Genomic DNA, 27,581 nt, shown 5'->3' with positions numbered 1-27,581 from the left:
AAAAAAACACCCCACAGGAAACACTTCCCCATCTGCTGGCTGGTGTTTAAAGAGCATAAGTAGAGTTTCCTTCTCTTAACTTTAACCTCTAGTAAAACGCAAATACTTCTTTCATGGAGTTTCCATTATAATGACTCAACTTCAGATCCTTTCCTAATACTTTTTTTTGAAGGCAAGCAGGAAAAGATTGCCTCCCAATATACCAGTCCTCTCCCATTGTGCCCCTCCTCTTCCAGCAGCTGGAGCTGGAAGCCCCAACTGGAAGGTCGGCCCCACCCCAACTCTGGTCCCAATCCTGACTTTGGGCAGAAATAATTTAAGGACTTCTAAAAGAATACTCCCTGTATCATAGGCTGCTCTTTTTTCTCTTAATAGGGTGCTTTATCTTACTCCATTAAAAATCCAGTCTCCACCATCCATTTTTACTATACAAACCACCTCTATCTCATCCTGGCCATCTGAGAACTCATCCTAGTATCCTGCTCAGGATCCTGTTACTTTAGGAATAGAAACCCACCTTGCTCTTGTTACATGCACAAGGAGAATATAGGCCTACTATCCAAGTTCATGCTTCCATGTTAAGGCCACAGAGAAGGGCAATAAAGAGCTCTTGCTCTGGAGTCAGACATACCAGCAATGAAAACTCGACTCTGTCTCTTTCCAGCTATGTGACTTTAGGTGTGTGACAGTCCTCAGCTTCCTCATGTGTACCTAGCATACCCATTAATTATGAACAAATATATAGCATAGCACAAAGAGCTGAATAAATATTAGCAATGATAGGGATGTTAATTACAGTGAAAGGATAACATAACTTGTGTAGGAATCTGCAAATATACTGTCTATTCCCACACGCTGAGTTGATATGCTCTACTCGCCTGGAGGCAAGCATTCACTAACTCACACTGGAACTCAAATGAAGGCTTTTGGGGGAGAAGGGGTGGAGCCTGAATGACAGCCTTTTATGCATTAGCAGCAATCAATGGGTCTGGACTCAAGGTTCCTTCCAGTTTCTGCAGTTCATCCGGTTGCCTGGAGCTTCTCAAACGCTAGCAAATCAAATGATTCCAGGTTCTAGTCCCTCTTATCCTGTCCTGTGTCATTTCAATTAATTGGCCCAGGTACCACCATGCTCCAAAAGAAGATAACCATAGTATCCAGGCATTCACAAGAAAACAGAGAATGGGAAAGCTGGGGTAGCCAAAGATAAATGGCTTCACAATTCTGCTTCAGCCAAAGGCATTTCTGAAATCACTGGAAGGGGTGGTTAGTGTCACTTATCTCCAAGTATCATCATGAATAAATACAAAGCTCCCATTGTGAATACAGCAACATACTTGCAATATTCCCTGCAGAGTTTACCAGTTACCAACAGGGACTCAGGGAAAAAGTGGGGTAGAGGCTAACCGGATGAACACACACACACACACACACACTCTCTCTCTCTCCTCTCCTCTCTCTCTCCCCGCCTCCCTCTCCACCCCTCCCACCCTGCTTCCCTCCCCTTTCCTCTCCCTCCCTCCACCTCTCAGACACCAAAAAGTAAAAGCAGGTGACAGGAAAGAGTGGATTTTATATTTTATAACTTGATCTATTCAGCAATCTGCTTTGATGGATTCTATTATAAATACTCAGTTGTAGAGGGACACAGTCTACCTGCCAATTCACGAGGCCCCAATGTTACCATGCCCAGAGGCCTCATTGCTTTCCTACTGAACTGAAAACATCAGCTTCATCCTGAAAGGTGAAGTGACCTTTCATCCAGTTTTTAAGATACAGAGTGGATTCAGAGTTTTATTTGTTGATAATATCCATTTATTAAAGTACAATAAGGAGATAGAAGATTCTATATTTCATACTATTTAAAAATATTTATTTCCTCTCTAACCTGGAGTTTTTTCTTATGATTTATCAACAAAGACTGGGTTTTGTTTTTAATGGTTTAGAATGCCACAGATCAATTTCAGGAACACAATGGTCAGATAAATGCAATCACTAAAAACACTAACAAAATGGTTAAGTCATTGTAGATTAAATGCAATTAAAACTCATTAGGCTTGGATCTTTGAAAATATACTCATTTCTCTAAAAAATTTTGTTTTTCCTAAATTTTTATTTATACAGGCACAAAAATAAGTAGTGAACTTACAAAGCAGCACGCTCTATTATGCAAAGCAACAGAAAAATCAACTTTTCCACGTAGCCCATTATGGAAAACAAAAAGTAAAAGGCTTTTTTCCCCTCGTTTGTTAACAGATTGGTAAGCAAATCCAGGTATTAAAAATAAGCCCTCTGGTCAGATTCCCATCCAATCAATAACCTAGTATTGAACTCAATTCTATTCCAATTTACCATAACCCCAATCACTGCCAAAAACAGCTGTCATGAACAATGCTCTCCAACACAACAGTGTTTGTTTACAGGCTAATACAGATCTAGATTAACCTTCCTGCACAGAACTCCATAGAGATCAGAGTACCTACATAATTTCTTTCCAAAGCGAACTACAGAGAAGAGACATTGGTATTACACAAACAAGAAATTAATTGAAATGCCCTAGGAGCTGTACACATTTAAAGAACTACCCCTGAGGAAACTCACCTACATCTAGAACTTATTTACATGAAAAGATTCTGTACTCTGAGCTGATGCTCTAAAGGAATAAGACTTTTGAAGCTCTTGGGAGGGGGTATTTTACATAAAAGAGGGACGTGAATTATTGGGGGTGGAGGATGGGCTATGGTGGACAGCTTTCTAAGATGGCCTCCAGTGATTCCTGTCTGTTGGTATTCACACCCTGGGTAATCCCCTTTCTTGAGTGGGCTGGACCTAATACTCCCTGTTGCCCACTAGTTGCTGCTGAGATGAAGCCAGCTGCAATAATAATGTAATAATAATGTAAGTACCCCCTTGGAGAGGTCACTTAGAGAGGACCAGAGGGAAGCCTCCTGCCAATAGCCTGCAAAAAACTAAATCCTGTCAACAACCACTTGAGCGAGCCTTAAAACTGACCCTCAGACATGCTTTGCAATGAATGCAGCTCTAGCCCACACCTGAATTTCAGCATTTTGAGAGGCCCAGAGCCATAGCACACAGCTAAGTTGTGCTCAAATTCTTGACCCAAAGAAACTGCATGACAGTAAAAGTTGTTTTAAGCCACTAAATTGGGGGTAATCTATCAGTTGGTAATAAATAGCTAACAGATAGTTTAAATACAGATTTTACCTCTAAAAGCATCATTCAGATAGCATCACAATAAATATTTGAAACTTTAGTCTAATTTTAAAAAGTACTTGCTGTTCTGAATTGGAATTTTACGGTCTTTTAAAATCTCTGCATTTTTCAGATCTACCAAATTCTATAATACATGAAACCATTGTAAGCTTTCCAAAGTTAAATGAATTCACTTAAAAGTCAATAGAATACTAGAGGAATATTTAACTTTGTCCCTTACATATCAAAGGCATACATCAGCACTGGAAGGACAAAGAAAAAAATAAATTTTATTTCTAGAAAATTATATGCATACACAGAGAAAAATATTACTTTCTTAAAGTAATAAAGGAAAAATCCTTTGATTAGAAGACTTAAAAAAAAAACTTCCTTACCTTGAATGCACTGAAGTGTCCCATCCTCAGCTCTTATTGTAAAAGTCTCACCTGGATTAACTTGAACGAGAATAACCTGCCAAAATAACACATTAATTTCAATTTAATACTAGAACATCTGGGATTTCTCAACAGTTTTAATCACCTAAATTTATGTACCAGACAGGAAGCATGTGGCACAGAATCTTGTATAAACACAAAACTTACGATATGTCTTAGACCTGGTTCAAATGTAAGGAGGCTAAGTGCATGCATTTGAGATTAGCTAAATGAATTCTCCTGTGTTGCTTATGATGTTATATAACTAAAAAACTCAATTTTAAGATACTTTTTCTTTCACAGAATTCCTTTTATTCTTTCACTAATTCAGAAATGACAGGTAAAGAAGAAAAAAGACTAGAAGCCATACTTATAAAAGAAAATTGTGCGGAGAAATAAGGTTCTGACCTAACACTGTTGCATACTATTCCCAAGTGTCTGTTACTGACCTGGGTTATATGATATAACTGTGTAACAATAGAAAGCAATTTATAAGAAAAACATTTGGGGGAAAAAAGTATCTGTGTATAAAATCTGAAAATAATAATGAACAGTACAAAATAAATAATATTACAAATAGGTTCCACCAAACACTCCAAGTTTTAAATCTATTACTTAAATGTCAGTGTTTCAGTCATCTGAACATAAATATTTAATATTAGAAGACAACTTCCAGAAGCCTGGGCCATGCATGGCAATGGCAAAGTATGTTCTTTCAAGATCCTCGGAGTTTTAGTTCTAATCTAATTTAGTTCCTTATGTAAAAAAAAAAGAATTAATTTATATCTAAATACAAATTAAAGACATAATCCAAGCTGAAAACTATAGTTAAAAATCAACATATACAAGGTTAACACTATTAAAATAATTACTGTATGTTCCTAGAAACTGGAAAGATGCCATCATTCATCTTCCAATTCCTGGAGCAGCCTCGCTGCTGTGAAACCATCAACCCTGTCTGTAATGCTCCTTCTCTACTCCTGCATCTCTGCCCACTACCCACCTTACTCTTTCCCCAACCAGCTAACGCCCATTTATCCTTGTTAGCTTAAGAAATGGCATTCGACTCAGAACAGGTCACATCCCCAACTATATGTTTTCAGGAAAAAAAAGAAGAGGGAAAAAAAAAAACAACACTCTACTTCTCTCTCCTAGAATTTGCAACTGCAACTAATTAAACAATTATTTTAGTGTCTTTCTTTAATCTAGACTCTATAAGCACAAGATCTGGCAGAGACTAAGTTGCTCAAAACTGTGCCTGGCATAGATTAAGTGCTGTACTTACCGAATGAACGTCATAAAACATAAGGAAAACTATTGCAAACATTTATTTTAACTTAGAAATTAAGCTTTCTTAATACGCAATTTTAAACGTCCTTTACTGTATATTCCAATAATTTATCTGTTTTATAAACTTGAGATCAAAACCAATTCACCTTTAAGAACTAAACCTTTAATTTCCATGTATTTTGCTTCCTGTTTTAATTCACCACAGGAGACACTGCTACAATATTAAAATTTTTTAAATCAGGAAATACTTTAACCAGAGAAAACAGGATCATTCGGCATAAAGCAGTCCAAGCTTCATCCCTGGTGTTTCTTGTTATCTTGAACTAAAACACTTATTTCAAGGCAATCTATTTTGTCCTGTATAGTAACTATGTCAATAATCTTTCAGTCTTAAGTATTCAAAATGCTCACCGATGTAAACATATTTTGCCATTTTAGGAACTCAAAAGGAAATCCCTTGACGTGTATAGAGTAATTAGAACATTTCGATTTCTTGAAACTGAGCTTTTAAAATCATTCCTAACATGAAAACAGTTTGATTTAACTTTACTTTTCCACAAACATTACATGGACTACCAGGGAATAAAACAATACTCTAATAAAAAAAATTATCCGTGTCTTATTTTGAAAGTCTTTAGACCAACTCTAACTTTACTGTAATAGAGTAGAAACCATCTGCTCTCTGTGTTCATACTTCTAGGTATAATTAATTAGAAAAAAAAAAAAATCACTGGACACCGAGACTATGTCTCAAATATTCCCTGACAATCCCAAATTAATACACCCTCTTCCTCCACACTGATAATTATCAGACGAATCTTGAATGCTGGTTCTGAAAGTACAATTCACTAGTATTATAGAAAGTCCTAGGCAAGAAAAGGGATTTCTGAATTGGTGTATGCTACAGATTCTGTCACATTATCTGCTTATCATATTGCATAAAAAGTGTCTGTAACAGTTCCTCAGTGGTCTCTGACACGAGGCCACAATTCAAAGAATGGCCTTGAGGCATCCAGCCACCAAAAGCCATTTATGCCTTTCCCTCTTTGCTTCTGCTAAGGCAGATTCCCGACCCCCATATCCCACTTCTTCAAGGAGAAAGATAAAGGGCTTTTAAGCATCCTACTAAAATACCTCTCTTCAAATGTTTAGTTCCGTAATTTTCCCTGCTGCTGGGTTGCTATGACAACCAGATTATGATCTACCAAGTTACCTCAGAAACCAGGCAAATCTCCTGTGTCCCAATATCGATTTTTCTTACTAGGGGCCACAGTCATTATTTGAGCAAACCACATACATCCTGGCACCAAGATATTTTAAATGAAAGCATTTTATTTGTCTGAGGCTGACTGACCACCTTGCTGTTTTCACTGTCAATAAAGGAGAGATAAAAATAAAGTTTTGACATACTCCAGCCCAATGATCTATCCCTGACAACAGACATGAATGAGAAGGCGGCAAAAGGCCTTGCATCATGTAGTCTTGAGGAGCATGAGTCACACCCTGGCAGGCTCCCTGGCACTTAACCTTTTGTATCATACAAGTCAGTCTCAGTCTGTCTGTCTGTGTCTCTGTCCCTCCCTCTCTCCCCTATCTCTCTTCACTTCTCTCTCTCCCTGCCCCCTCTCCTCCTTCCTCCTTCCTTCGTTCTCTAGCCACAAAGCAGACATAACTGTTACAAGTTCTCTTAAATATAGAATGTGAAACATAACCTCACTGTCCAAACCTCATCATTTTTTGTCCAGTCACTAAGCATTTTCTGCTTTTCCAAAGTCAGCATGAAAACAATTCATGCTGCATTCTGCATTCTGTCAGAAAGGGGGTTTGAAAAAAAGACAGAGCTTTTTAATTACTGATAGATTTTCTCTCCCGAGATGATTTTAGAGCCATGTTAACCAAATCATAAGAGCATACTTCAGGCTACTATTGCTTCATCAGATCTGTATCAAATCTGGTAGTGCTACATGAACCAAGCAACTGGAAATAACCAAAGGCAGTTTACCAAGGCTTCATGAAAAATAAGTGACTATTCTTCTTAAATCTAAAGAAACAATAAAATGAGAAGTTGAATTAATATAATTGAGCAAAAGGCTACACACAGCATTCTGGAAAAGCTTTACCCAACAAGACAACTGAAAAGGTATAACAGATCTTTCCTTAAAGGTAAGTCTAAATCTAACTGTTTCTTACTCAAAGAGGAAAAGGAAGGCTATTACTGCAATTTATATTTGAGGCGGCTGATTAACCAGAAGATCAACAGTAACTAAGACTACTCCTGAAGGCAAATTCTTAATGTATGACTCAAAAAATTACCAGCCACCTGACTTATCAATCGCTGCCATGTATGTGTCCATCCCAGAAGTTTCTGTAGGAAAATAGTACTGACTGACCAAAGATGAAATGTTACGTTAGTAACATTCTTTAAACATTAAATCCAATACCTGGACGATCGAGATATAAACTGTACTAGGAGAGGAAATCCCATTTCACTTTTGGAGCTTTTCTCCACTTGCCACACTCTGTGAGGGCTGTCTTACTCTTGGCTATTTCGTGCATAAATGAACACTTCTCACTTGAAGCCAACATTTATGATCACCCAAGAGATATCTTTACAGGGGGAAAAAAATGATAAAACCTAAAAGCTGCAAGAGTTCCATGTTAGGAGGGATTCTATCCAGGAATATCTAACAACTTTTACAAAGTGACCTTTGACTACATGAGACCTTCTGTCTGTTCTCCCTCGCCTCTCTCCCCGCTTTTCACCCTTCTCTCTCTACCCTGCTTCCCTCTGCTTCCCCCTTTTCTCCCTCTCTCCCCTTCTGCCCCATCCAGATTCTCAAACTCTAGAGAAATCCTGGAGTGCTCCACCTGGGCCCTGGAGGACCCAAACCATCCAACAATATACACCTTTGAGACTCCGTTCTCTATATCCACAGACCACGGCTGGCCTCAAGCAAGCTGAAAAGTGTGCATCATTTGTTTTCTGAGTTTTCTTTCTTTTCTCCAAATTAGGAAAATGGAGATAATGAGCTGCAAATGACCAATAATTATCTTTGTGGAAATAACATACACAAAAAAAAATGTCCCAAGATTTAAAATGTGAGCAGGTCAAATAGAAAGGTACCGGAAGATGATGGGAAAATACTGATTGCCTCACCTGTCCTACTTTGAAGCTTGAATCCAAAGCTGGAAGGAAAAGAACATACAAGACCAGGAAGCCTCCAACAATACTTATGCCCTGGGTCAAGGCACACAGACATGCATGGCATGTAAAGGTCTCCCCTAGTCAATATCACTAATGGGATAAGTGGTCTTGTTTTGTCTCTTCCTGGGCTTCAGGACTCATTCGGTTTAAAGAAAGGAGAAAGAATACACCAATGCTCCGAAATGTCTAATACTATGTTTTTCTCAAAGGATAGAAAGTTCAAAAGTTGTCCCCCTCAACGGACCATTTCATACCTCTCAAATTAAGTCAGCATGATGCAGACTTATCAACTCCTTTTAACAGCTGTTTTTTCCTACAATTATATAGCTCTTAATTATTGAACCCATGAGGTCTGCCAGAAGGTATTACTAACCAGATTTTACAGATGAGGAAACTGAGCTTAAAGAGGATAAGTAACTTGTCTAAAGTCACAAAACTACAGAATGACTGAGCTAGCACCGGACTCCAGCCCTGTCTGACCAAAAAGTATGCTCTTTTACCATACAGCTTCCCCCACTAACAGACATGAGTTTTGTAGAATCAATTCTCTATGGAGACACGTCAATAGCTATAGAGAGAAAACACACTTAACTGGGTCAAAAGTTGTCCCCAAAGACTGGGGACAAGTTCTCTTCTAAAAAAAAACCTATGCTCACTCCCTGAGCCAGAGCCCCTCACTCCCACCACGGCAGTTGCTAAGGAATCCCTTAACAACAAAAAGTTGTTTTTATATTGGGCAGAATTGATTCTCATAGTCTTTGTCAAGTCCTTGAATTCCCTTAGAAGACTAAGATGAAGCAGTGAGCTAACCACTCGAATATCACAATCTCTAGATGCCATTTCTCATGGCCCAAAAGTAAACAAAAGAAAAATAAAAAATGACTCCTAGAAAGATTGCATCTTAAGTTTCTATGCTTCCCAAAAGTCATCTGTCATTAACGAAAGAAGACAGAAATGAATTAATAGGTAACCAAGGAAAAAGAGACCAGGTGAACCAAGGACATGTTATGCAATGAAATTATGTGTGCCTGCTGAAAATATGTACAATCGAAAGAGTTTAATAACTACATTTCATGAAATAAGTGGACTTAGAATTACTATTATATCTTAGTCTTAATCAGCAAGTTTTAATTAAGTGCCTAGAATGGGTCAGGCATTCCTCTAGGCCTTGGGAATAAGCCTGAAATAAAACAAAGTTCTGGTCACCTCGAGCTGATAAATACAACTTGCCCAGGATAGGGATGGGTGAGTGGAATCATTTAAACAAAAATAAAACATTTACAGATAGTGGTAAATGCTATAAAGAAAATACAATGGCAGCTTGCAAAAGTTGTACATTTCTACTCCCCCTAATTGTATACTGCCTTTAACAAAGAGATTCTATTACCAAAAAAAAAAAAAGCTGCTATTTACTAAGAATAAATACATAACATTAGCTTAAATGGAAAAAAATGCAAAATGTAATATAGATGGCCAAAACTAGGTTAAAAGCCTCTTTTAAGAGAACCACAAATGCCAGAGCCTAAAGTTTCAACTACAGGACTTTCAAGATAAAAACCAAGAATATAAAAGACCAAAACTGTAGTTTTTCCCTGGTTAAAAGTAATAGCTACGAAATATCCTTGTGCATTTGAAGCACCATTGTTTGTTTAAACCTCTTTTTTATTTTTTCCCCATTTTATTAAGTTTTTTTTCCTTATAGAGTTGAGTACCAAAAATACAACTCTTCTTTAGTTGAAACTTTCTTCACTGAAAACAAAATTTAGCTCCTGTAATAACCACTTCGGGGTGAATCTTTATCAAAAATGTCCATCACGTGAGGTACAAGCCCTTTCTACCCCTCAATTCCATCAATGTACCCCATTTCCTCAAGTTAGGCTCTGGCCACACTAATGGGAAATCAGCCACTTTTCACCGAATCAGCCCTCCTCTGAATATGCTTTGCACATCTAGAATGTCTCCCTCCATTTAGATCCGGCCACCTCATGTCTGGTTTTGATTGGCTAAGACAGAGCAGCAAAATTCACAGTAATTAATGTGACACACCTTTGGAAAGCTATGCACTGGACATAACTCTACTGTCATAATCCCAAAGCCAGTGAAAAAAACATATTTAACTGCCTAATCCCAATACTCTACTATTTTTAAGGCCCATTTCAATGTCAGACACCTCATTCATTTAACAGTGTTCCACCGCCAAGACATAATCAAGAAATAATGTGCCCATGAAGAATGTTCTCATCCTTATAACTGACAGAAAATCAGTTTGCTATATTTGCCATTAAATAGTTAACTATTCTAATTACTACACTTTCTTAATTACTTAAAATTAACACTACTATTGCCTGATATTTTGAGCCCACTAACATGAAATCAAAAATGAATACAAATATGTAATCTTCTAGGGTTCTGGAAGGATTTTTCAGGAGAGAGAGAACCATTTCCCACTCCCCACCATTGCACAGTATATATTATCATTTATTCGGGTCTTAACTTTAGATTATTAAACTTATTTAAATCAATACTTAATGCAATTATTGAAATCTTGATTATTTGACAAACATTTGCTGAGTAGTTACTATGTGCCAGACGCTTTATTAAGCACTGGTAATTCTAAGATGAGAAAGATGAAATCCCTGCCCATTTGTGTGTTGGTGCAAGAGTAGAAAATAAATTTAACTGTAATGAAATATGATTATTTCATATTGGAAATGTGATTACTTCAGCTATGGAAACTGAAGAAACCATGGAGAAATCAGGAAAAGTTATAGTTGGGAGTCACTGCAACTGGATAAGCAAAAGAACAATTAAACAAGCAAATGCACAGAGGCCAGAACAGTATAACGTGTTTAGCATTCAGATGTGCTAGAATTCTGACATGGCTATAATGTCATATGCATGTTATGGAAGAGCAAAGGTGAGGCTATAAAGGCAGGCCAGAGCCACCTCGGGAGAGACTTTGCTTGCCCCACTTAAAAGTCTGGACTTTATCCCATGAACAGTAGAATTTTCCAGTAGGAAAGCGACAGACATAATTAATGTAACTGATAGCTCTGAGAAACTCAAACTAAGATGGGAGATACTGGACACATGGAAGACCAGTAAAGATGTAATAAGACATCCATCTGTGACATTAATGTAGAGATGATGTTGCACAAAGTTAAGCGTTTTCAAAAACAACTGATATTTTCACCTTTAAATATGGCTAACCAGAACTTGCTGCTGACAAGTTCTGCCCTATCTCTCTGCCAACACTGAAGTTTCTAAGGTGTAGTGGTGTGTATGGCTCACCGAGCTATAACTACTTATTTTTTTTCCTACTTACTGTCACTCTTTCTAATTCTATTATCTGAGATTCTGCCATTTCCATTTCCACCACTGCTGTCATTCATAGGCATCCATAATCTTTCCCTCTCTCGTGTCTCCTCCTCCTCCTAGACTTTTTGTCCCTTATGTCTTCTCTTTGGTTTTTTTGGCTTTTGTTCTAAAACGCTAAGCCCAAGAGCATTCAGAAGCCAATCTAGCTTTCCTTTCCTCTGCTTCTAGTCTACATACCAAACAGTCACAGTGGATTATGTTGTCCACCTACTACATTTTTGGTTGGTTTGCTGACCGAAAGGAGAGGAAGATTAGTAGGATTATTGGGAAACAAATGTAATTATGAGTCAAAGGAGAATCATTACTTATTTTCAAGGGTCGAAAGTTAATCATATCCCAAAAAATCTACTTTCTGGTTCCTAAATAATTCCACTTCAACTGAGTTAATTCATTTTTTTATATCTTGAAGTTATAGTTTGCCTTTTATCTTATCACATAAACACAAAAGGTTTTAAAAAATAAGTCAAAGACTCAATTGTAGATAAGGAAAAAAACCCATACCACCTACAACTCAATCTTTAAATTAAAAAAAATATATGAATCTTAAGTATCTTTAAGATTTAAAAAATAATGAGTACTTTTGTCTTTTTCCTGTCATACTATATGTTGAGGTAAAATTAGATAGAGTTCAGACCAGAGTTATCTTCTAAGAAACAATACAGTATGTAAATATTAAGTAGTCTAGTTACTTCTCTGCTAATCTCATTTTAGTTTTATTTTTGTACTAATCTTTTAAAAATCAACCAAGATAGCCAGGATACACAGTGAGAAGAGCAAGCAAATCAGACAGGTCTCGGTTGAGTCCCAGCTCTGCTAGGCAGGACACTTAACCTTTCTAACCTTTCCCTCACCTGAAAAAGAGATAATACCTACCTCACATGTGTGCTCAAGAAACAGAGCAACCCGAGTGTGGCCTGGTACAAGGTCTTACGCATAATATGTTTTCGATAAATAACGTATTAATACTTCTTTTTCTGTACATTTCTCAAGTATCTCAGTTAATAAAAATGTGGCCTCTAATAGGACAGCATGTATAAAGAAAAAAAATCTTACTGAATCTACCATGTTTAATGTTCTCAACAAAATCTAAAACCAGCCAATTCTCACCTCTGAGCAGACTTTCTGTTTGAGAAACATTCTGGCTTTCCTTAAAGCCTCACCTCTCAGCTCATTCACATTCCAGGGTCCTTACGGCTTCCATGGATCCCGGCAACAGCAGGGACTTTGGAATTCATTCAGAAAGCTCTGAAATCTAAGCCTTTTACATCTACAAAAAGGTTTAAATTACCTGGAAACACTTCTAATTAAGATTATCATAATGAACATCAGTAATAAAAAGTAATAAAATAACACCAAAGTGTGTGGAAATTTCCTATTAAGTGCTCCGAACTCCAGCAGAGGATCCTTTTCTGACCCATAAGCTGCCTTCTCAGAGCACACGGGAAGAATTAAACTCACAGTCCAGGAAAACAGAATTATACAGTTGGATATTTAAGACCATGAAAAAGTTTAAAGAAAACGTTCAGATTTGGGACTTCAAGGAAAACAGACTGAAAACATTCTTGAAAAATGTAATGTTTTAAGATTTTCCTTTCCAGTTTTAGTGCTAGAGTTTTGTAAGCAACTGTTGGAAAGTTGACGCATTTATACTCTCCGTCTTGGAAGAATGACATCCCTAAGTGCATACACGTACCGACCTGTACGAATGAACAGATTATTCCAATTCTTCCCTCATCCTGCACCAAGTCCAAATTCAGGACTGACACTAGTCTCTGCAGACAACGAAGGAAAAATGTGACAAAGATTTTCCAGCCGGCCCCTCCCCTCCTCGCACACCCTCAGCACATACAAGCACACAGCCGATTCTGTGCACGTCTAACTCGGGGCCAGTTTATGCATCATGACATCAGTGCAGTATAATGAGCCAAGTTTAAACTCCATCTGGGACAAATAACGTCCAGGCGCACTGTGACTTCTTTTGTTTATATACACTGACTAAATATGTCTTGGTGGTAAATGAACTAACTCTTAAGATTTATTTCTCAAGGCCTCCAAAACAATATTCTGTACCCTTGAAGCAACTCCTTGCCTCCAGTTCTCTTTCCAAGGCTATGCGTAAGTGATTTTTAACAGAACACTTGATTTTGAAACATATAATTAACATCTTGAGGAGAGTCAAAGTCCAAGCAGCCCTCGTCAATCTTTTTTAAAAAAGGGGGAAGCAAATGGGTGTGGCATCATGGCTCACGGTACAAATACTGCATGATACAATTCTGTATTCCCCTGGGAACAGGAATACACAGAGGTGAGAGCTTCAAGAAATGATCGTACAGCAAAGTGGCCGTTTTCTTTCTCTTTGAAGGATAAACTTAGATTTTTTTTTTTTTAAATTCTGGCATTACTTAAGAGAAATAATTATAAATTCAGAATGAAAAACAAACGATTTAAGGTTCAAGTCTTACAACAAGTTTTTAGATTTCTTAAGACACAAAAAACTGTGCCTCTGGGATGATGTAATTTTTGAATGGAAATGAAAGGCGGGGTTTGGGAGGAAAAGAAGGCAGACAAAAAACCCTCCTAGCTCCCGGGGTGAGTCTCCCAGGGAGGAGGAAAGCTGCTACCCTTCTCTGGTCACCACCGTCTCTGAGCAGCTGCTGACCCCAGAGGAAACCGCTCCCCTGCTGCTAAACTCAGGGAGAGAACCATTCCCTAAGGAAAGAAAGGGAGCAGCTCCAGTGACTTAGGCCTCAGATGACTTCACTCCCAACTCCTCCTCCAAACTCATCTGGGGCCTCCAGGCCTCAGACACTACCACTATTGCTCGGTCTGCAACTCACAAGCTCCAGTCAGAATCTTTTCCAGAGTTAACGTGAAGATCATACAAAATAAACAGGAGCACACTTCTTTGTGAACTTTACCATCTACTGAATGTGCAAAACCTAGTCCCATGTCTCTCCTAAATGTTCACCAGAACAACAGATATGCTTAATCCAAGTAACTCCACCCTTCCTGGAAGGTAGGGTTTAAATGGACTGAAAGCCCAGTGCTGTGATTTGCCAGCTGCCAAGTACTTAACCTTTCTTGCCTCAGGTTCTGTTGGTAAAAATGAGCACCACCTTACAGGGTGTATGATTGCTGGAGGAAATGATGTATAATACAAGTGCTTAGTACCATTCCTAGCACCTCATATACCCTCAGACAGTTACTATTAGTTCCTTCCACCACAGAGGGAACAAAGAAATCTAAATATCAAATAAACGCCATTCTTTCCAAGACTTATTGCCCACAAATAACCAATGAACTAAAAATTGAGACTAAAAGTCTTTTGGTGATCAGCAAGCTCCGAAATAACATTTAAGTTTGAGGTAAATGCCAAAAATTTAATTAGACACTTGGAATTCTTTTCTTTTATCAAATGTATTGGGGTGACATTGGTTAATAACATTATGTAAGTTTTGAGGGTATGATTCTATAATACATCATCTGTATATTGCACTACGTGCTCACCATCCAAAATCTAGTCTCCCTCCGACACCATATATTTGACCCCTTTCACCCTCTTCGCCCTACCCCTATCCCCCTTGCCCTCTGGTAGCCACCATTCTGTTGTCTTTACCTATAAATTTGTTTTGTTTGTTCATTTGTTGCTTTCTTTTTTTGGAATTCTTTCAATGTCAAAAATCTACCCTTTACTGGATCTTTTACATTGTTAAGGCACTGAAATCTCTAGAAGAGGCTACCTTACAGAATTGTGTATCCTATAGTTCCCCCTTGGTTTTAGAGTAATTGTTAGAAAATGAACTTCTGCCACCGTCCAAAGGAAGACACATCTGGTGGGATGTCTACATTTAAGTCTCAGTGGAGGCTCTTTAGAGTTCTAAGGCAGCTTAAAGTAAAACTGTGTGCAGAGGCAGTCAGTGAAAAGTGGGACAGCTCTCAGTGCCTGGCCATCTCACTTTAAAAACGAGAAAACTGAGGCTCTCAGAAGTAAAATGGATATGAACACCCATCTATAAAATGATACTGTTCTCTATCACCCAACTCTACCTTCAATTGATTCCCAAAGTCTTTATGACAGAGATTATTCACAGACAGGACATATATAATAAGCCTACGGTCTGATTTCCCATTGCAACCATTAGAAGAAAAATATGGATGTCGTTTCTTTGTAATTCATATTATGTTTGTATTTTATATTACGCTTTTATTTTCAGTCATAACTAAAGTCATCAAGTAAAGCAACCACCATTTTATAAGGATGCTTTTTATATGGCCTTTTTGCCCAAGTGATGAGAATTAAGATGGCTCTTACAGAGACCTATTTGTCAATGCAAAACAAAAATTTTAATGGTGAAATAAGAAGAGATGAATGAACTGCATAACTCCGGCCAATTTAAGCTAACAAACAACATCACTAACCAAAGCACATGCTTCGCTGTGTTATGGTTTCTCCCATGAACCAGAATGACAACTCAACATTCCACTAAAGACCAAAGAAACTTTTTTCAGAAGTAACATGTTTCAAGTACTGAATTTTTCCAACTACTTAGAAAATACAAGAACATTTTAATAATCCCTCCTAAAAATTAAGTCATGCAACATAATTGGATAACAGCACAAGTCCATTTCTCTCCAAATCTAAGGTTTGACTCACAAAAATTGTTTGCCATTTTTCCCAATAAAATGGAACCCCAATGACAGCTTTACTGATATAAATACTCACTGGTCAGCCTGCCCCCAACACTAGACCTCCTCCTCTCTGCTGTCTCCGCCTAACTGCCCAATTATTTGCAAAGCAGAAATCCTTGGCAAAGTAATTTTCTAAATAGAGATGTCCATTTTATCCAAATGCTCAGCTACTACACTGTAAGGAGCGAGGAATGGGCAATAAAGAGTGGATCCAGGAGAGGCCGGGTCAAATTACTTATTTAATGATCGTGCTAAACGGACCTGCTACCCATAAAATACATTCACTTCTCTGCAATGATCTGATCTGACATTCACTTGTTTAAGAAAAATAAAAAGCCAGGGCTGAGAAGCTGTACCAATGTAGGCATGACACTAAAGTGGCACATGAATTCTATTTCTTCTGGAGGCCCATCATAGTCCAGCTTTGGTAGAGCTGACCAAATAGTTAATAAAAGGCATCTAATTCTGGCCAATCCCAATTTAAATAAAGAAACTAATCTCAAAGTACCAAACCCCAAATTGCCTAGATACAATATTGTAGTACTTCGACAGTTGGCTCCTTGGGAGGCTATTTATTTTTTACAACTCATCTGGAACTTAAAAAGATTAATGTTACAGATTTTATGTAGTTTGTTCACTATTGCCATGTTTGGAGTGTAACTTATATAATTTACATACAGTCACATTTTTACAGCAATCATTTGCACAAAAAAAGAGAAGAGTCTGCCCTACATGAAAACAATTATGCGCAAAAATATGTCTTAACACAAGCTGGATGGAGAATTGTCCCATCTTCTCTTCCTGTGTGTATGTACATTCTTATTGCATTATGAGATACATCCCATGGCTATCATATTGCATTCAACATGATGAATACACATTTTCAAAATAAAAATAATAGAAATTAGAGGTTGGAAATCTACCTCTAATTAAAATAAATTTTATTTTATTCAGAGAAAGTTAATATAGAAATGATTTAAATAAAATGTCTCATCTAGATAATACCAAGAAAAGATTACTTTTAAAAAATGTTATTTCAATAAATACTTAGAAGACTCAATTCTTGGAAGCTATAAAAAGGAGTATAAATGCAAGTATTAGCATCTTTGTCCTTGGAACATGATACCTTGAACCTATGTTTAATGTTCCCTAACTAGTCTATAAACAGTAAAACCAAGGTGCCTGGTTGTTTCTCCTGCCCTTCCTTTGCTTTGGTGAGTGCTTAGTGTGGCACTGTTTTGGGGACTCAAATACTGTTCACTGAAAAGCAGAGGCCAAAAAAAAAACAATACATGAGTCCTAACTTTTAAGATGTATAACTGACACCCTCTACAAAGCTGTGTGGACCAGAGCTCACACTAGTTCATTTTATAAGTCATAAGTAAAGAAAGCAGAAAACAAAGAGGCTTAAAATCACTTCATCAGCATGATATGCAATGAATGTGCCAGGAAAAAAATACTTTTGTTATACGTAAAACATGATATGCATGAGCATGAGATGCAATTTCAAAGGTTAAAAGAGTTAACAATTTCCAGGTTCCAAACTCACATAACCGTGGAGCCCGGCCAATTTGGGAAAATGAGTGAAGAGGACAGAGTGGGGACTGAGGATGATATTCCCCATCTAAAGCGGCAGTCGCCACCTTTTGCCAGCTAACTGTTACAAAGTGGGAAGATCAGCCCAGTGTTATCAGATCTTCTGAGTTTTCCAGATAAATAAAAAGATTTGGAATTTTACACAAATCTGATTTTTAAATACTGGCATCTAATTTTTGCTGTTTTTGTTAACTATAAAGGCTAAAAAAAATTAAAAGCTTGTTTGAATCCAACAAGTAGACATTTCTCAAGCTCTGGTTTCGATGAATTAAATTTATTCTTTGTGCTTATCCTTCATTCATTCTGAAGGAGTTACTGAATGCTACCTCAAACACCAGGTACAGAGAGAACAAGAGACACAGTCCCTTTTCTCCCAGAGTTTACACTGCAACCAGTTAAACAGCACACTAAGTTGAAAACAATCATAATGTTAAAACCACCAGAGTTTAAAATTGCCATTATTTTGCAGTGCAATCTTGCCACACCAGTGTTTTTCCTTAATCCTCTCCTTTTGAAGGCAGCTCAATTTCTACCATTTGAAGGATACTGACTACACCTTGTATCTTATTATTACTGCCTTTGGCTAATTAAATTCTGAAGTGTCTCTCAACCCAGACAGCTCAGAGCTGTCATAATTATAAGCCATATGCCGTAATTATTGTGGTTGCCACATATAACAACACCCTCTGGTAATATGGCATCAACGTTTTCCTGTATGAGACTAAGACTTTGCACAGGCCCTGCCTTTTTGGAAGTCTTGGTAGCAAGCAGAACTGGCAAACCTAAGGCAGAGAGGATTCTAAAATGAGACCACAGACCTAGATAAACTCACACCCTCTCTTTACAGTTAAAAGGAGGGCCTGAGAAGCAGGGTGGCTGCCTGTGGTGCTGGAAAGTGACTCTGGTTGAGGAATGCATGATCCACACCTCTGGATCTCTGCAGACTCAGTGATTCTGAGGAACAGACATCAAGGTGCCAAGGGTGGACCCCAGACTGGATGCATCAGAGGACATTCACTAACAAGAATACTGACTAGCGAACAAGGTTCCAGAAAAGAGATCACAGAATGTGCAGATAGTTTGTTTGGGGTGCCACTAACAATAGCTATCCACTAAAATATACAAAGTGTTCTCACTTCATAAAACAAAACCTGATTATACTATATGCAAAGCTTGTATAATAGTCCTGGACTTCATTTCAAGTGAGATCCTCGTGTAGGCTCAGCCTCCCCAAGGACACTTATCCTAGCCTGGTTTGTTCTCCTGGCACACCTATCCCACTCCTGCTCCATCCCTCCTCTGTACTCCCAGTACAGTTATAGTCCCAATCCAAGCATCGCAGATGTATAAATGCAGCCTTTTGGGGATGGGGGTAGTTAAACCATATTTTGCTACCCAACTAGGTTGCTCATTCCTTAGGGCAAGAAGTATCTTATTTATCTTTGTGTCACCAGCACCTAATACAATGCTGGCATAGAAGACATCTGATAAATGCTTATTAAAATGAACAAATCTATTATTCAGTCATAAATCCTACCCTCTCACTTCTCCTTTCTACCTCAAATCTCAAAAAGAGACCGACACTATCTTGACAGCAGAGGTCTTTATAAGTTTGAGTGGTAAAGAACATGAAAGACAGTTTGCAATAATAATTTTTAAACATGTGCACAAGTTATACATTTCTCATACATCTTGATGTTGAAGAGTCTGACCCAAGACTGAGTTTCCCCATACTTGGTTTTCCAAACCCAAACATCTGACCAGCCTAATTCTTTCTACTTCTGAACCAAGCCCTAGCTCTTAAATAAGATTCTATCATAAAAGGAACTGTTACAGAATGTTATTCAGCAATAACTGCCGCAGTCTCTATTAACTTCCAGTCCCATTCTCATTTGAATATCATTTTTTTCCCTGTACAAACTTCCCAAGAACTGTTTATTCATTTTTCTACACCATACTGATTATAAAACTCTTTCTGGGTCCCCCTGACATCATAGCTACCAGCATATTTAAAGAGTAAACCTGTGTGGTGAGAAGATCTGAACTACTGAATACAAGAAGGGAGCTGTCAGGGGAAAAGTTATTAAGAAGATATCAACCAGAACAGAAAAGGTCACTGGATTAGCAGGAGAAGCACAGCTGATGTAAAAGACATGCTGATGACGAGCACCATCTGAACGGGAAAGTTTTAATATGTTTAATGTGCTGTCTGGAAGAGTGTACTCAAAAGAATGCTCTGGGAAAACTCTGGCTGTGTTTTCTGTCTAGAGGAAACAAAGGCTTTCAAGAAGAAGAAACAAAAGAGAAGGAAAAAAAAAAACGCAATAAAATGACATGCTAAATGCTCGTCAACAAGAACAGGCATAGTCAAGAGAACTGGACATGACTGAGGTAACTTTAACGTCCTGTCTTCCAGGGCAAGCTTGTTAACATGCTAGCCTGAGCTGGCAAGAGAGACAAGTTTTCTGTTTACATTTCAGAAGATCTACTTCCTGAACACGCAGCATTAAGGATACTCATTAGCAATTAATATTCTGCAAGCTTAAAAGGAAAAAAAAAAAGATAAGAACTATGACAAACAAAACATTTGCTAGGTGCCCTCTAAGAAGTGCTAAATGCTAGTCAGGACAAAGAGGCATCTAACTCTAACCCTACCCCAATGACCCCCAACAAATATATATGAGTCACTAAGAATTTAAGAATACAAAGTGCCAGACCACCCTCATGAAGGTTATAAATATCACAGATTAAAGCAGCAAATCCAGTAAACTCTTATGATAATACTTCTGTTCTTAATTAATGGTTTCCTTATTTAACTGGTGGCTGCTATAATTTTCTTCAGAGATTATCAAAATATTAAACCAATAGAAAAAGTCGAAATTTGGGCTGATATGTACTCTTTCATGCTCAAAACTAGCTGCTACATTTTTAAATCTCTAAGATGTGCTAAAAGTCCATAACAAAGATAATTAAGTTAATATACCACTAGGTTCTGAAATTATCAACATAGACATCAATATTCTGATTAATGTAGAGTATTCACTGTATTTTATAGTGCTAACACAAAAACTCAGGTTGAAGCCTTATTTTTAATATTCAAGAATAAAATGTAGTAAGGCATATTAAGAGGAATAAACTTTATTTAGTCAGAATATAAGAAATTATAGTGAGAGAAGCAGAGGTATTTTATTTAGAAAACAATAGTTCAAAACAAAGCTCTCTGACAGGCACAGATCCAATAGAAATGAAGACACGCATCCACAAAAATATTTGCATACGTTCACGGCAGCATTATTCATAATAGCCAAAGACTATAAACAACCCAAATGTCCATCAACTGATGAATGGATAAATAAAATGTGGTATATCCATACAATGGAATTTTATCTAGCAATAAATAAGGTCTGAAGTACTAATACAGGCTACGCCATGGATAAACCTTGAAAACATTATGCTAAGTGAAAGAAGACAGAAACAAAAGACCACATATTGTACAACATCATTTACATAAAATGTCCAGAATGGCCAAATTACCTACAGCTGTTCTTCGGTTCTGCAGATAAGCTCTTACCCCTAGTGGTTGCCTAAGAATTGGGGGGAGTCGGGGAATGACTGCTGCAGGGTTTCTTACTAAGGTGATTAAAATGTTCTAAAATTAATTGTAGTCATGGCTGCACAATTCTGTGAATACACTTACTTAATTCCACTGAATTGTATACCATATATAAGTGAATGACATGGCATGTAGAGTATATCTCAATAAAGCAGTTAAATAAGGTTGCTCCTGTCCACAATTTTTTGTTATTGTTGCTCTTGTTTAGTTAGTAATAGTTTTTTAATATTCATTCATGATGAGCATGGATTTTCATTTTAAGAAAATAATCATCCTTTTCCTGCTACCTATATAAAATGACAGGCCAAAGTTTCAAACTTAACATGACTTCGTATGAAGAAAATTAACAGTGTCTTTTTTTTTTAGAGAGCCAGAACAGAGCAGAGAATCTTGCTGAGAACTCATACTAATTAAATCCAGAAACCATCAGGACAGAAATCAGGAGAGCGGCTAAAGAGATTTCTCATAACTGCGGTGGTTCTTTTGCATATATAAAAATGTTTACAATGTCCTCTACACAGCTGCAAAGTATTAAGAGTGATATAAACACATACAAGGTAAGTTTCACCATATACACTCCTAACAAAAATGCAGAGGCACATCCCTGTAGCCAATGGGCGGCTCTTTACAACAGTATACTTTGAGAGGTGGCACAGATGCTGCCTCCCTTACAATTGTCCTCAAGGGTCTGTGGGACAATGTCTATGATGTTCATCACTGAAGTCATTCAAACCTGTGTCTCCAAAAGGTCTTTGTTAAGATTAAAAGATGTTGCCTCAGAAGAACAGCATAGTAAAAGCCTCAGAAAACTATAGGTAATTTTGTCCTCTGTCCTGATCCTTTAACACAGAACCCCTGAGCTCCATACCTCAGGCTCTTTAGAGCAAGCAGCAAATACCAAAAGGTGCCCTGGTCAAGAACTCAAAACTCATGCAGACCTTCCCATGAGTAGCCAGAGCACAAATGTGAAAGAATGATAGACGGCAAGGACTTAACATGTAACATTAAGAGGCCATCACACCGCACTTGGATTTTATTCCAGGTGTAACAGGACAGCTTTAATCAGGGTAATGACATGGAGCAACGTATGATTTTAGAAGATCACTCAAAATGCTGCTGTGTGGTAAATGCTTTCTGGTGGGGCCAAAGTAAAAGCAGAGAGACCAGTGAAAGGGACTGGTGAGAGAGAGTGGCCTGGAGTCCAGTAGTGGTAGTGCGAATGAAGTAGATGGACATGGCAAAGTACGGTTTCAGCAAATGTTTCTGAGATAAAGCCAACAGGACTTGCTGAAAGACTGGAAGAGAAAGGTGAAAAGATAGAAGTGAAGACTCTGAAGTTGAAGAGCGATAGGAGTAAAGCAGAGGCTCTATTTGGAGAAGCAATGCTCTAAAAGGGAATAGAGATATGAGGTGGTTAACTGGACAGGGATATGGAGTCAAGGGAGGGTTTTTGGGGGGCTGGGGGAGAAGAGGTGTAGTTGTTTGTGTTTAAGATAAAAGATATTAAAGTATGTCGGTGAAAATGATCCAGCAGAGAGAGAGAGAGAGACACACACACACACACACACAGACACTGAGAAGTTGGAAAGAGAAATATCTGCATCAGGGATGAGAAGGGACGAAACTTATTCAACTGATAAACACTTATTGAGCTATTAGTCTTTGTTCTCAAGAGGTTTAGAGTCTAATGCAGGAGAAAGTAACAAATATATTATTAGGTGGTAAAATGATCCAACAAAGGTATTAATGTACTATGATAAAGAATGTTATCGTATACTATGATAGATTAGGGTCAGGTACTGATGACCCCAAAATGGCTGATCAACATATTTAATTATTAATATATTTTGCGTAAATATTTTTTAAGCAATTGTTTATAATTCTTCTTTTCATAAGATATTTATGCTTCTAAAGAACTGCAAAGACAAAAAGATATTTAGTCTAACACTGAGCAAAACCAGTTTTTGTAGTCAATTAAAAAATTTTAATGTTATCAGAGATAAGAGTTCAATCTCATAATAATTTTTAAAAGTTTTACTTACCATTTAAATTGTTTCTCAAATGCTACATGAATGAATTCAGAAATAACTTGTCTGTTCTGTAATGTTAAGTAACAGCGGGCTCTACATTTGGAAGGACTGCTCCGGGACCCAAGGTGGGTTCACAAGGACCCATGCATCTTGTCAAGGTCAGTCACCTCCCGTGTGTGAGATCAAAACCTGACCCACCCTCTGAGTGTTCTGCTCTGGCGAATCAGGCAAGTCAGTCATGCACAATATATGACATAAGTAAACATTTTATTCCAAAGATTTGTACATATTTGCAAAATGATTCATTTAAAAAATGTGGTTTTTTGATGCTTTAAAAATGCTAACTAGATGAGGTAAGATTTGCTGTTCTCAAAAACCACAATTTCTGATATTTTTAAAAAACATACTGTAATTCCACAACAAAACACTTACCTCTAGAACTACTAATGTTCAAAATCACAGATCTTTGAATCTCAAAATAAAACAATGACTGGGTTAACATTTTCCCCTTAGGCAATATGACTTAAATTTCCCTCTCCCTTCACCAACCTGCTGAGCTGCATCTCCATTCACCAAGTGAGGCATCATGGCTACCTCTCCGTTCAGCAATGGTGGCAATTCCAGAGGGATTTGGTGGTCGGTCATCATCATTGTGACGTACATTCATGGAGAACTTTCCTCAACTGGCTCCCTGCAAAAGAACCATCATTTCTTTAAAAAACTCAGGACCACAGAAAGTCACTTGTAACAACAATGTTAAGGAGCTCTTTCTTGAGGTCAGCTGAAATTCAGATTATTCTTTCATGGTGTTGTATTATTGTGTCAGGTCCGAGGAAGGTTAAGGCACAAGGAAGAGCCTGAACTAGAAGACCACAGACTTGAGTGTCCAACCAGCCTTGCAAACACATCCTCCCAAGTCTTCACTTTGCCATTTAGTTATAAAATTTTAAAATGTATTAAGAATAGTAAGTACCCTACCCAGGGATCTTCCTGAGGTCGATGAGATAATATTTTGAGAAGGTAAAGTACAAAAACTGGTGGTACCATCCTTAAGGAAAATGACCTATAAAAAGTTCTTCCCTTTTATTAGGATCAGAATACTGTATATATAAGCACTTAATCCAAGCAAGTAAACAAAGGTTAACTACCTATACTGCAACTGTCGCAATTTCTGACCTTGCCATTAATTTGGTAATTAATCGTATTCTAATTATCTCTCTCTCATCATTTCCTTGAATTTAACCTGTAGTATTTTTACATCTTTATAACCTGTGCACATCTTTGACACATCTTGACATGAGCTTTCCTGTATCTCAGAGTACTGATGGTACCTTGCGTAGAATAGGGCTCAAAGGCAGATTCCCTTGTTTCCACAGAATAAATGATTTTCATACAAGTATTCAAAACAACACAAAGCCCATTTTTGTTCCATAATAGTACTTGCCACCAACATCTACCTTTTGAATAGCAGGAAAATAACAATAAATTCCTATTTTAAATTATACTTAAAGAAGTATTTACATATCCTTCATTTATGCCTAAAATTTGTGGCACAAAAAGTATTAATTGCCTGGACAAAAACAATAAATAAATACATACACGCACACTATTTTAAGTCAATTCAAAAACCATTGTCATATAATTCGGTTAAATTTATCATCATTCACAATAAAGTCCCCAAAATTTCAAATTCAAGGGTATTAGATCAATGAACCCTTTAACACTCAATATTCAAATCAGGCAAAACAGTGGAACAAATCCTGTCTCAAATTTGTCTCACACAGGTGTGACAGAAATAAAATATTTCTTCTCATTCTTAACCACCTCCATTCTGAACATTAAATATACACCCCCACTCCATACCCTTAAAGAGAAACGCCTTCCCTGAAAGTAACGAACAATACATAAAAGCCATCCAAGAGATTGTAAACTTTTTATTTTAAATAGGTAAAATTTTACACTATTCTCTATAACTCCATTTGGAGAAACTAATTATTTTAAGCACTGAACAACTAAATCTTGTCCCAACTAGGGAAGCACATTCTACAATAACAGTCTCCTAACGCAGTGTTAATAGTGCCATCGTGCTGTTTTATGAGGCCATTACTCAGTTCCTAAGCAAATAAATTCATAAAACCCAAAGCCCAGTAGTTTATCCTGATGTAGGAAACAGATTCTTCCACAATAAAATTAACTAAGACACTATTACGATGACATCACTTTGATTTTGATAAGGTAATTAATCATATTCTAATTATCTCTCTCCCATCATTTCCTTGAATTTAACCTGTAGTATTTTTACATCTTTATAACCTGTGCACATCTATGTCGATGGTTATCTACCTCATAGATATACAGAAGTAAATGATGGAGTACAGATGTCCATTTCCATTTAATTTCTAATATACTTTATCCTACTAGTGAATGAGGAAAGAATGGCTTTTTCCTCAGACTGATATTACACAGATCTATTTCTTAAGTGTAATGTTTTATTTAATGCTCCTTCAAAGTTTCAGGCTGAAGAAACAGGACAGTAGTTTACATTAGGGGTCTGATGATAAAGCATGTAGGGAGAGAAGCGCTCCTTGCTCACGTCCATCTTTTCCTCACTTCCTCTCCCTCCCCGCCACCCCCTCCCCAAGAGTTCCAAGGCACTTATTGGTGAGGTTATGGTATAGATTACAGCTCTGTCTTCTCTCCCTTCCCCTCTGCCAATATAGTGAGCACCAATCCCTCATCCACATGGGACGGTCCTGGTCTTCTCACAAGCAAGCATAAGAATGAAACCTACTCTCTTTTTTCACCATAAAGCAGCAGGAATAAACTAACTTCAGGGCCTAGATCTAGGTTCTTTCAGCCTCTAGGTCTTTCCATTAGTCCAGACGACAGTAAATAATGACACAAGACTGAGGACGGGGGTGGGCGGGGCTGGGACGGAGGTCCGTAGTCTGAACTCGCTTTGAGATGAAGCTATTTATGCTTCACAAGATCCAATCCAGCTAACTAAAGTTTCCAATATTGCGGTATGAGATTCAAATTCAATTGACAATGCTATTTTGTCCTATTTCTCACTGTTTCTTAGAGGGAGGGGGAACCACAGGTACTGGATAGGAGGAGATAACTGTCATCTGGTATAAATTTCAGGTATTCCTGGTCCCCTCCCTTTCCCTAATACCAAAGACTGTTTCAACACTAACATAATGTCTAACACTGACAATTCCAATTTAAAAAACCTTCTGGTTGGCATCCTGTTAAACAATGGGACTTGCTATTAACAAGACAAAGCAATCTAGCCCCTCTAGGTAGCACTCTTAAGCACAGGTGTCTAGTCAAAATTAGGGAGTTAAACTACAGGTTCCCCAAGTGTAGGATAAGGACATAGGCCCCTATGCCCATAAAGGTCTTAGAGAGGTAGGATGGGAGAGTAAAGGAACCTTCATGGAGTTGCAAAAACCGCCAAAAAAACCAAGTCTCCTGGCACAAAGAGCTAACTATTTGCTTCCGAAAACTATATAGGCAACTTTGGGTAATGCAGTTATGCCATAAAGGAAAAAAAAAATGCCTGAATTCCTATTTTTTTTTCGCTACTAGACGATGGTTATCTACCTCATAGATATACAGAAGTCATTGCAGATTACTGGGAGGGTAGCAGGGGAGAAGACAGGGGAACTGTCATTTTTAAAAAGTCAACTATATGTACAATCGCTCCTTAGATGTTTATAAGTAGGAAATTATAAACATCATACACTCCTAACGCCTCAACTCAACCACCAGACCTTTAATCATGGAGAAAATGAAAGCATGAATCAAGCAAATAAAAGCCACTGTGAACTCTGCCGTGAGTCTCACTTCTCATAAGCAAAGCTGTTGACCCTCTTTCTCCTTGGTCAACGGCTTGCTAAAATCCAAGGACTGTTTTCAAAGACGGTAGAGTTTCATCAAAGGTAAACCAGACTTATCCTTACTAAATCCAAGTAAGAGATTCCTCTAGATGAGGTGGTTCACATAGCTGACAGTGTTTAAATACCCATTTCTACACTCCACTCACATACAGAGGATACTTTCATTTGCCTGTAATGTAAGGGACCTATAGAAAAAGACGATGTCCAGCTATTAAGAAGACACTGCCTGCC

The 27,581-nt window shown here is 37.7% G+C and overlaps 1 protein-coding gene across 5 annotated transcripts in view; it reads right to left on the bottom strand.

The window, feature by feature from the left end:
- The window catches only part of FNDC3B (fibronectin type III domain containing 3B), a 296,648-nt gene that overhangs the window by 210,210 nt on the left and 58,857 nt on the right, over nucleotides 1-27,581 (bottom strand). For all 5 annotated transcript variants that reach the window (XM_039865044.1, XM_039865045.1, XM_039865042.1 and 2 more), the window contains 2 exons: nucleotides 23,998-24,139; nucleotides 3,609-3,684 (listed from right to left, as the gene is read on the bottom strand). In XM_039865044.1, the coding sequence (XP_039720978.1) occupies nucleotides 3,609-3,684; nucleotides 23,998-24,111 (190 nt within the window). In that variant the 5' untranslated portion in view covers nucleotides 24,112-24,139. Of the gene's footprint in view, nucleotides 1-3,608; nucleotides 3,685-23,997; nucleotides 24,140-27,581 lie in introns of those variants that run through there.

The sequence above is a fragment of the Pteropus medius genome, unplaced genomic scaffold (genome assembly GCF_902729225.1).
Source record: "Pteropus medius unplaced genomic scaffold, Ma_sr-lr_union100, whole genome shotgun sequence".
Classification (NCBI taxonomy): Eukaryota; Metazoa; Chordata; class Mammalia; order Chiroptera; family Pteropodidae; genus Pteropus; species Pteropus medius.
Note: the sequence above shows the minus strand (reverse complement) of the source record. Positions and strands in the feature narration are given on the sequence as shown.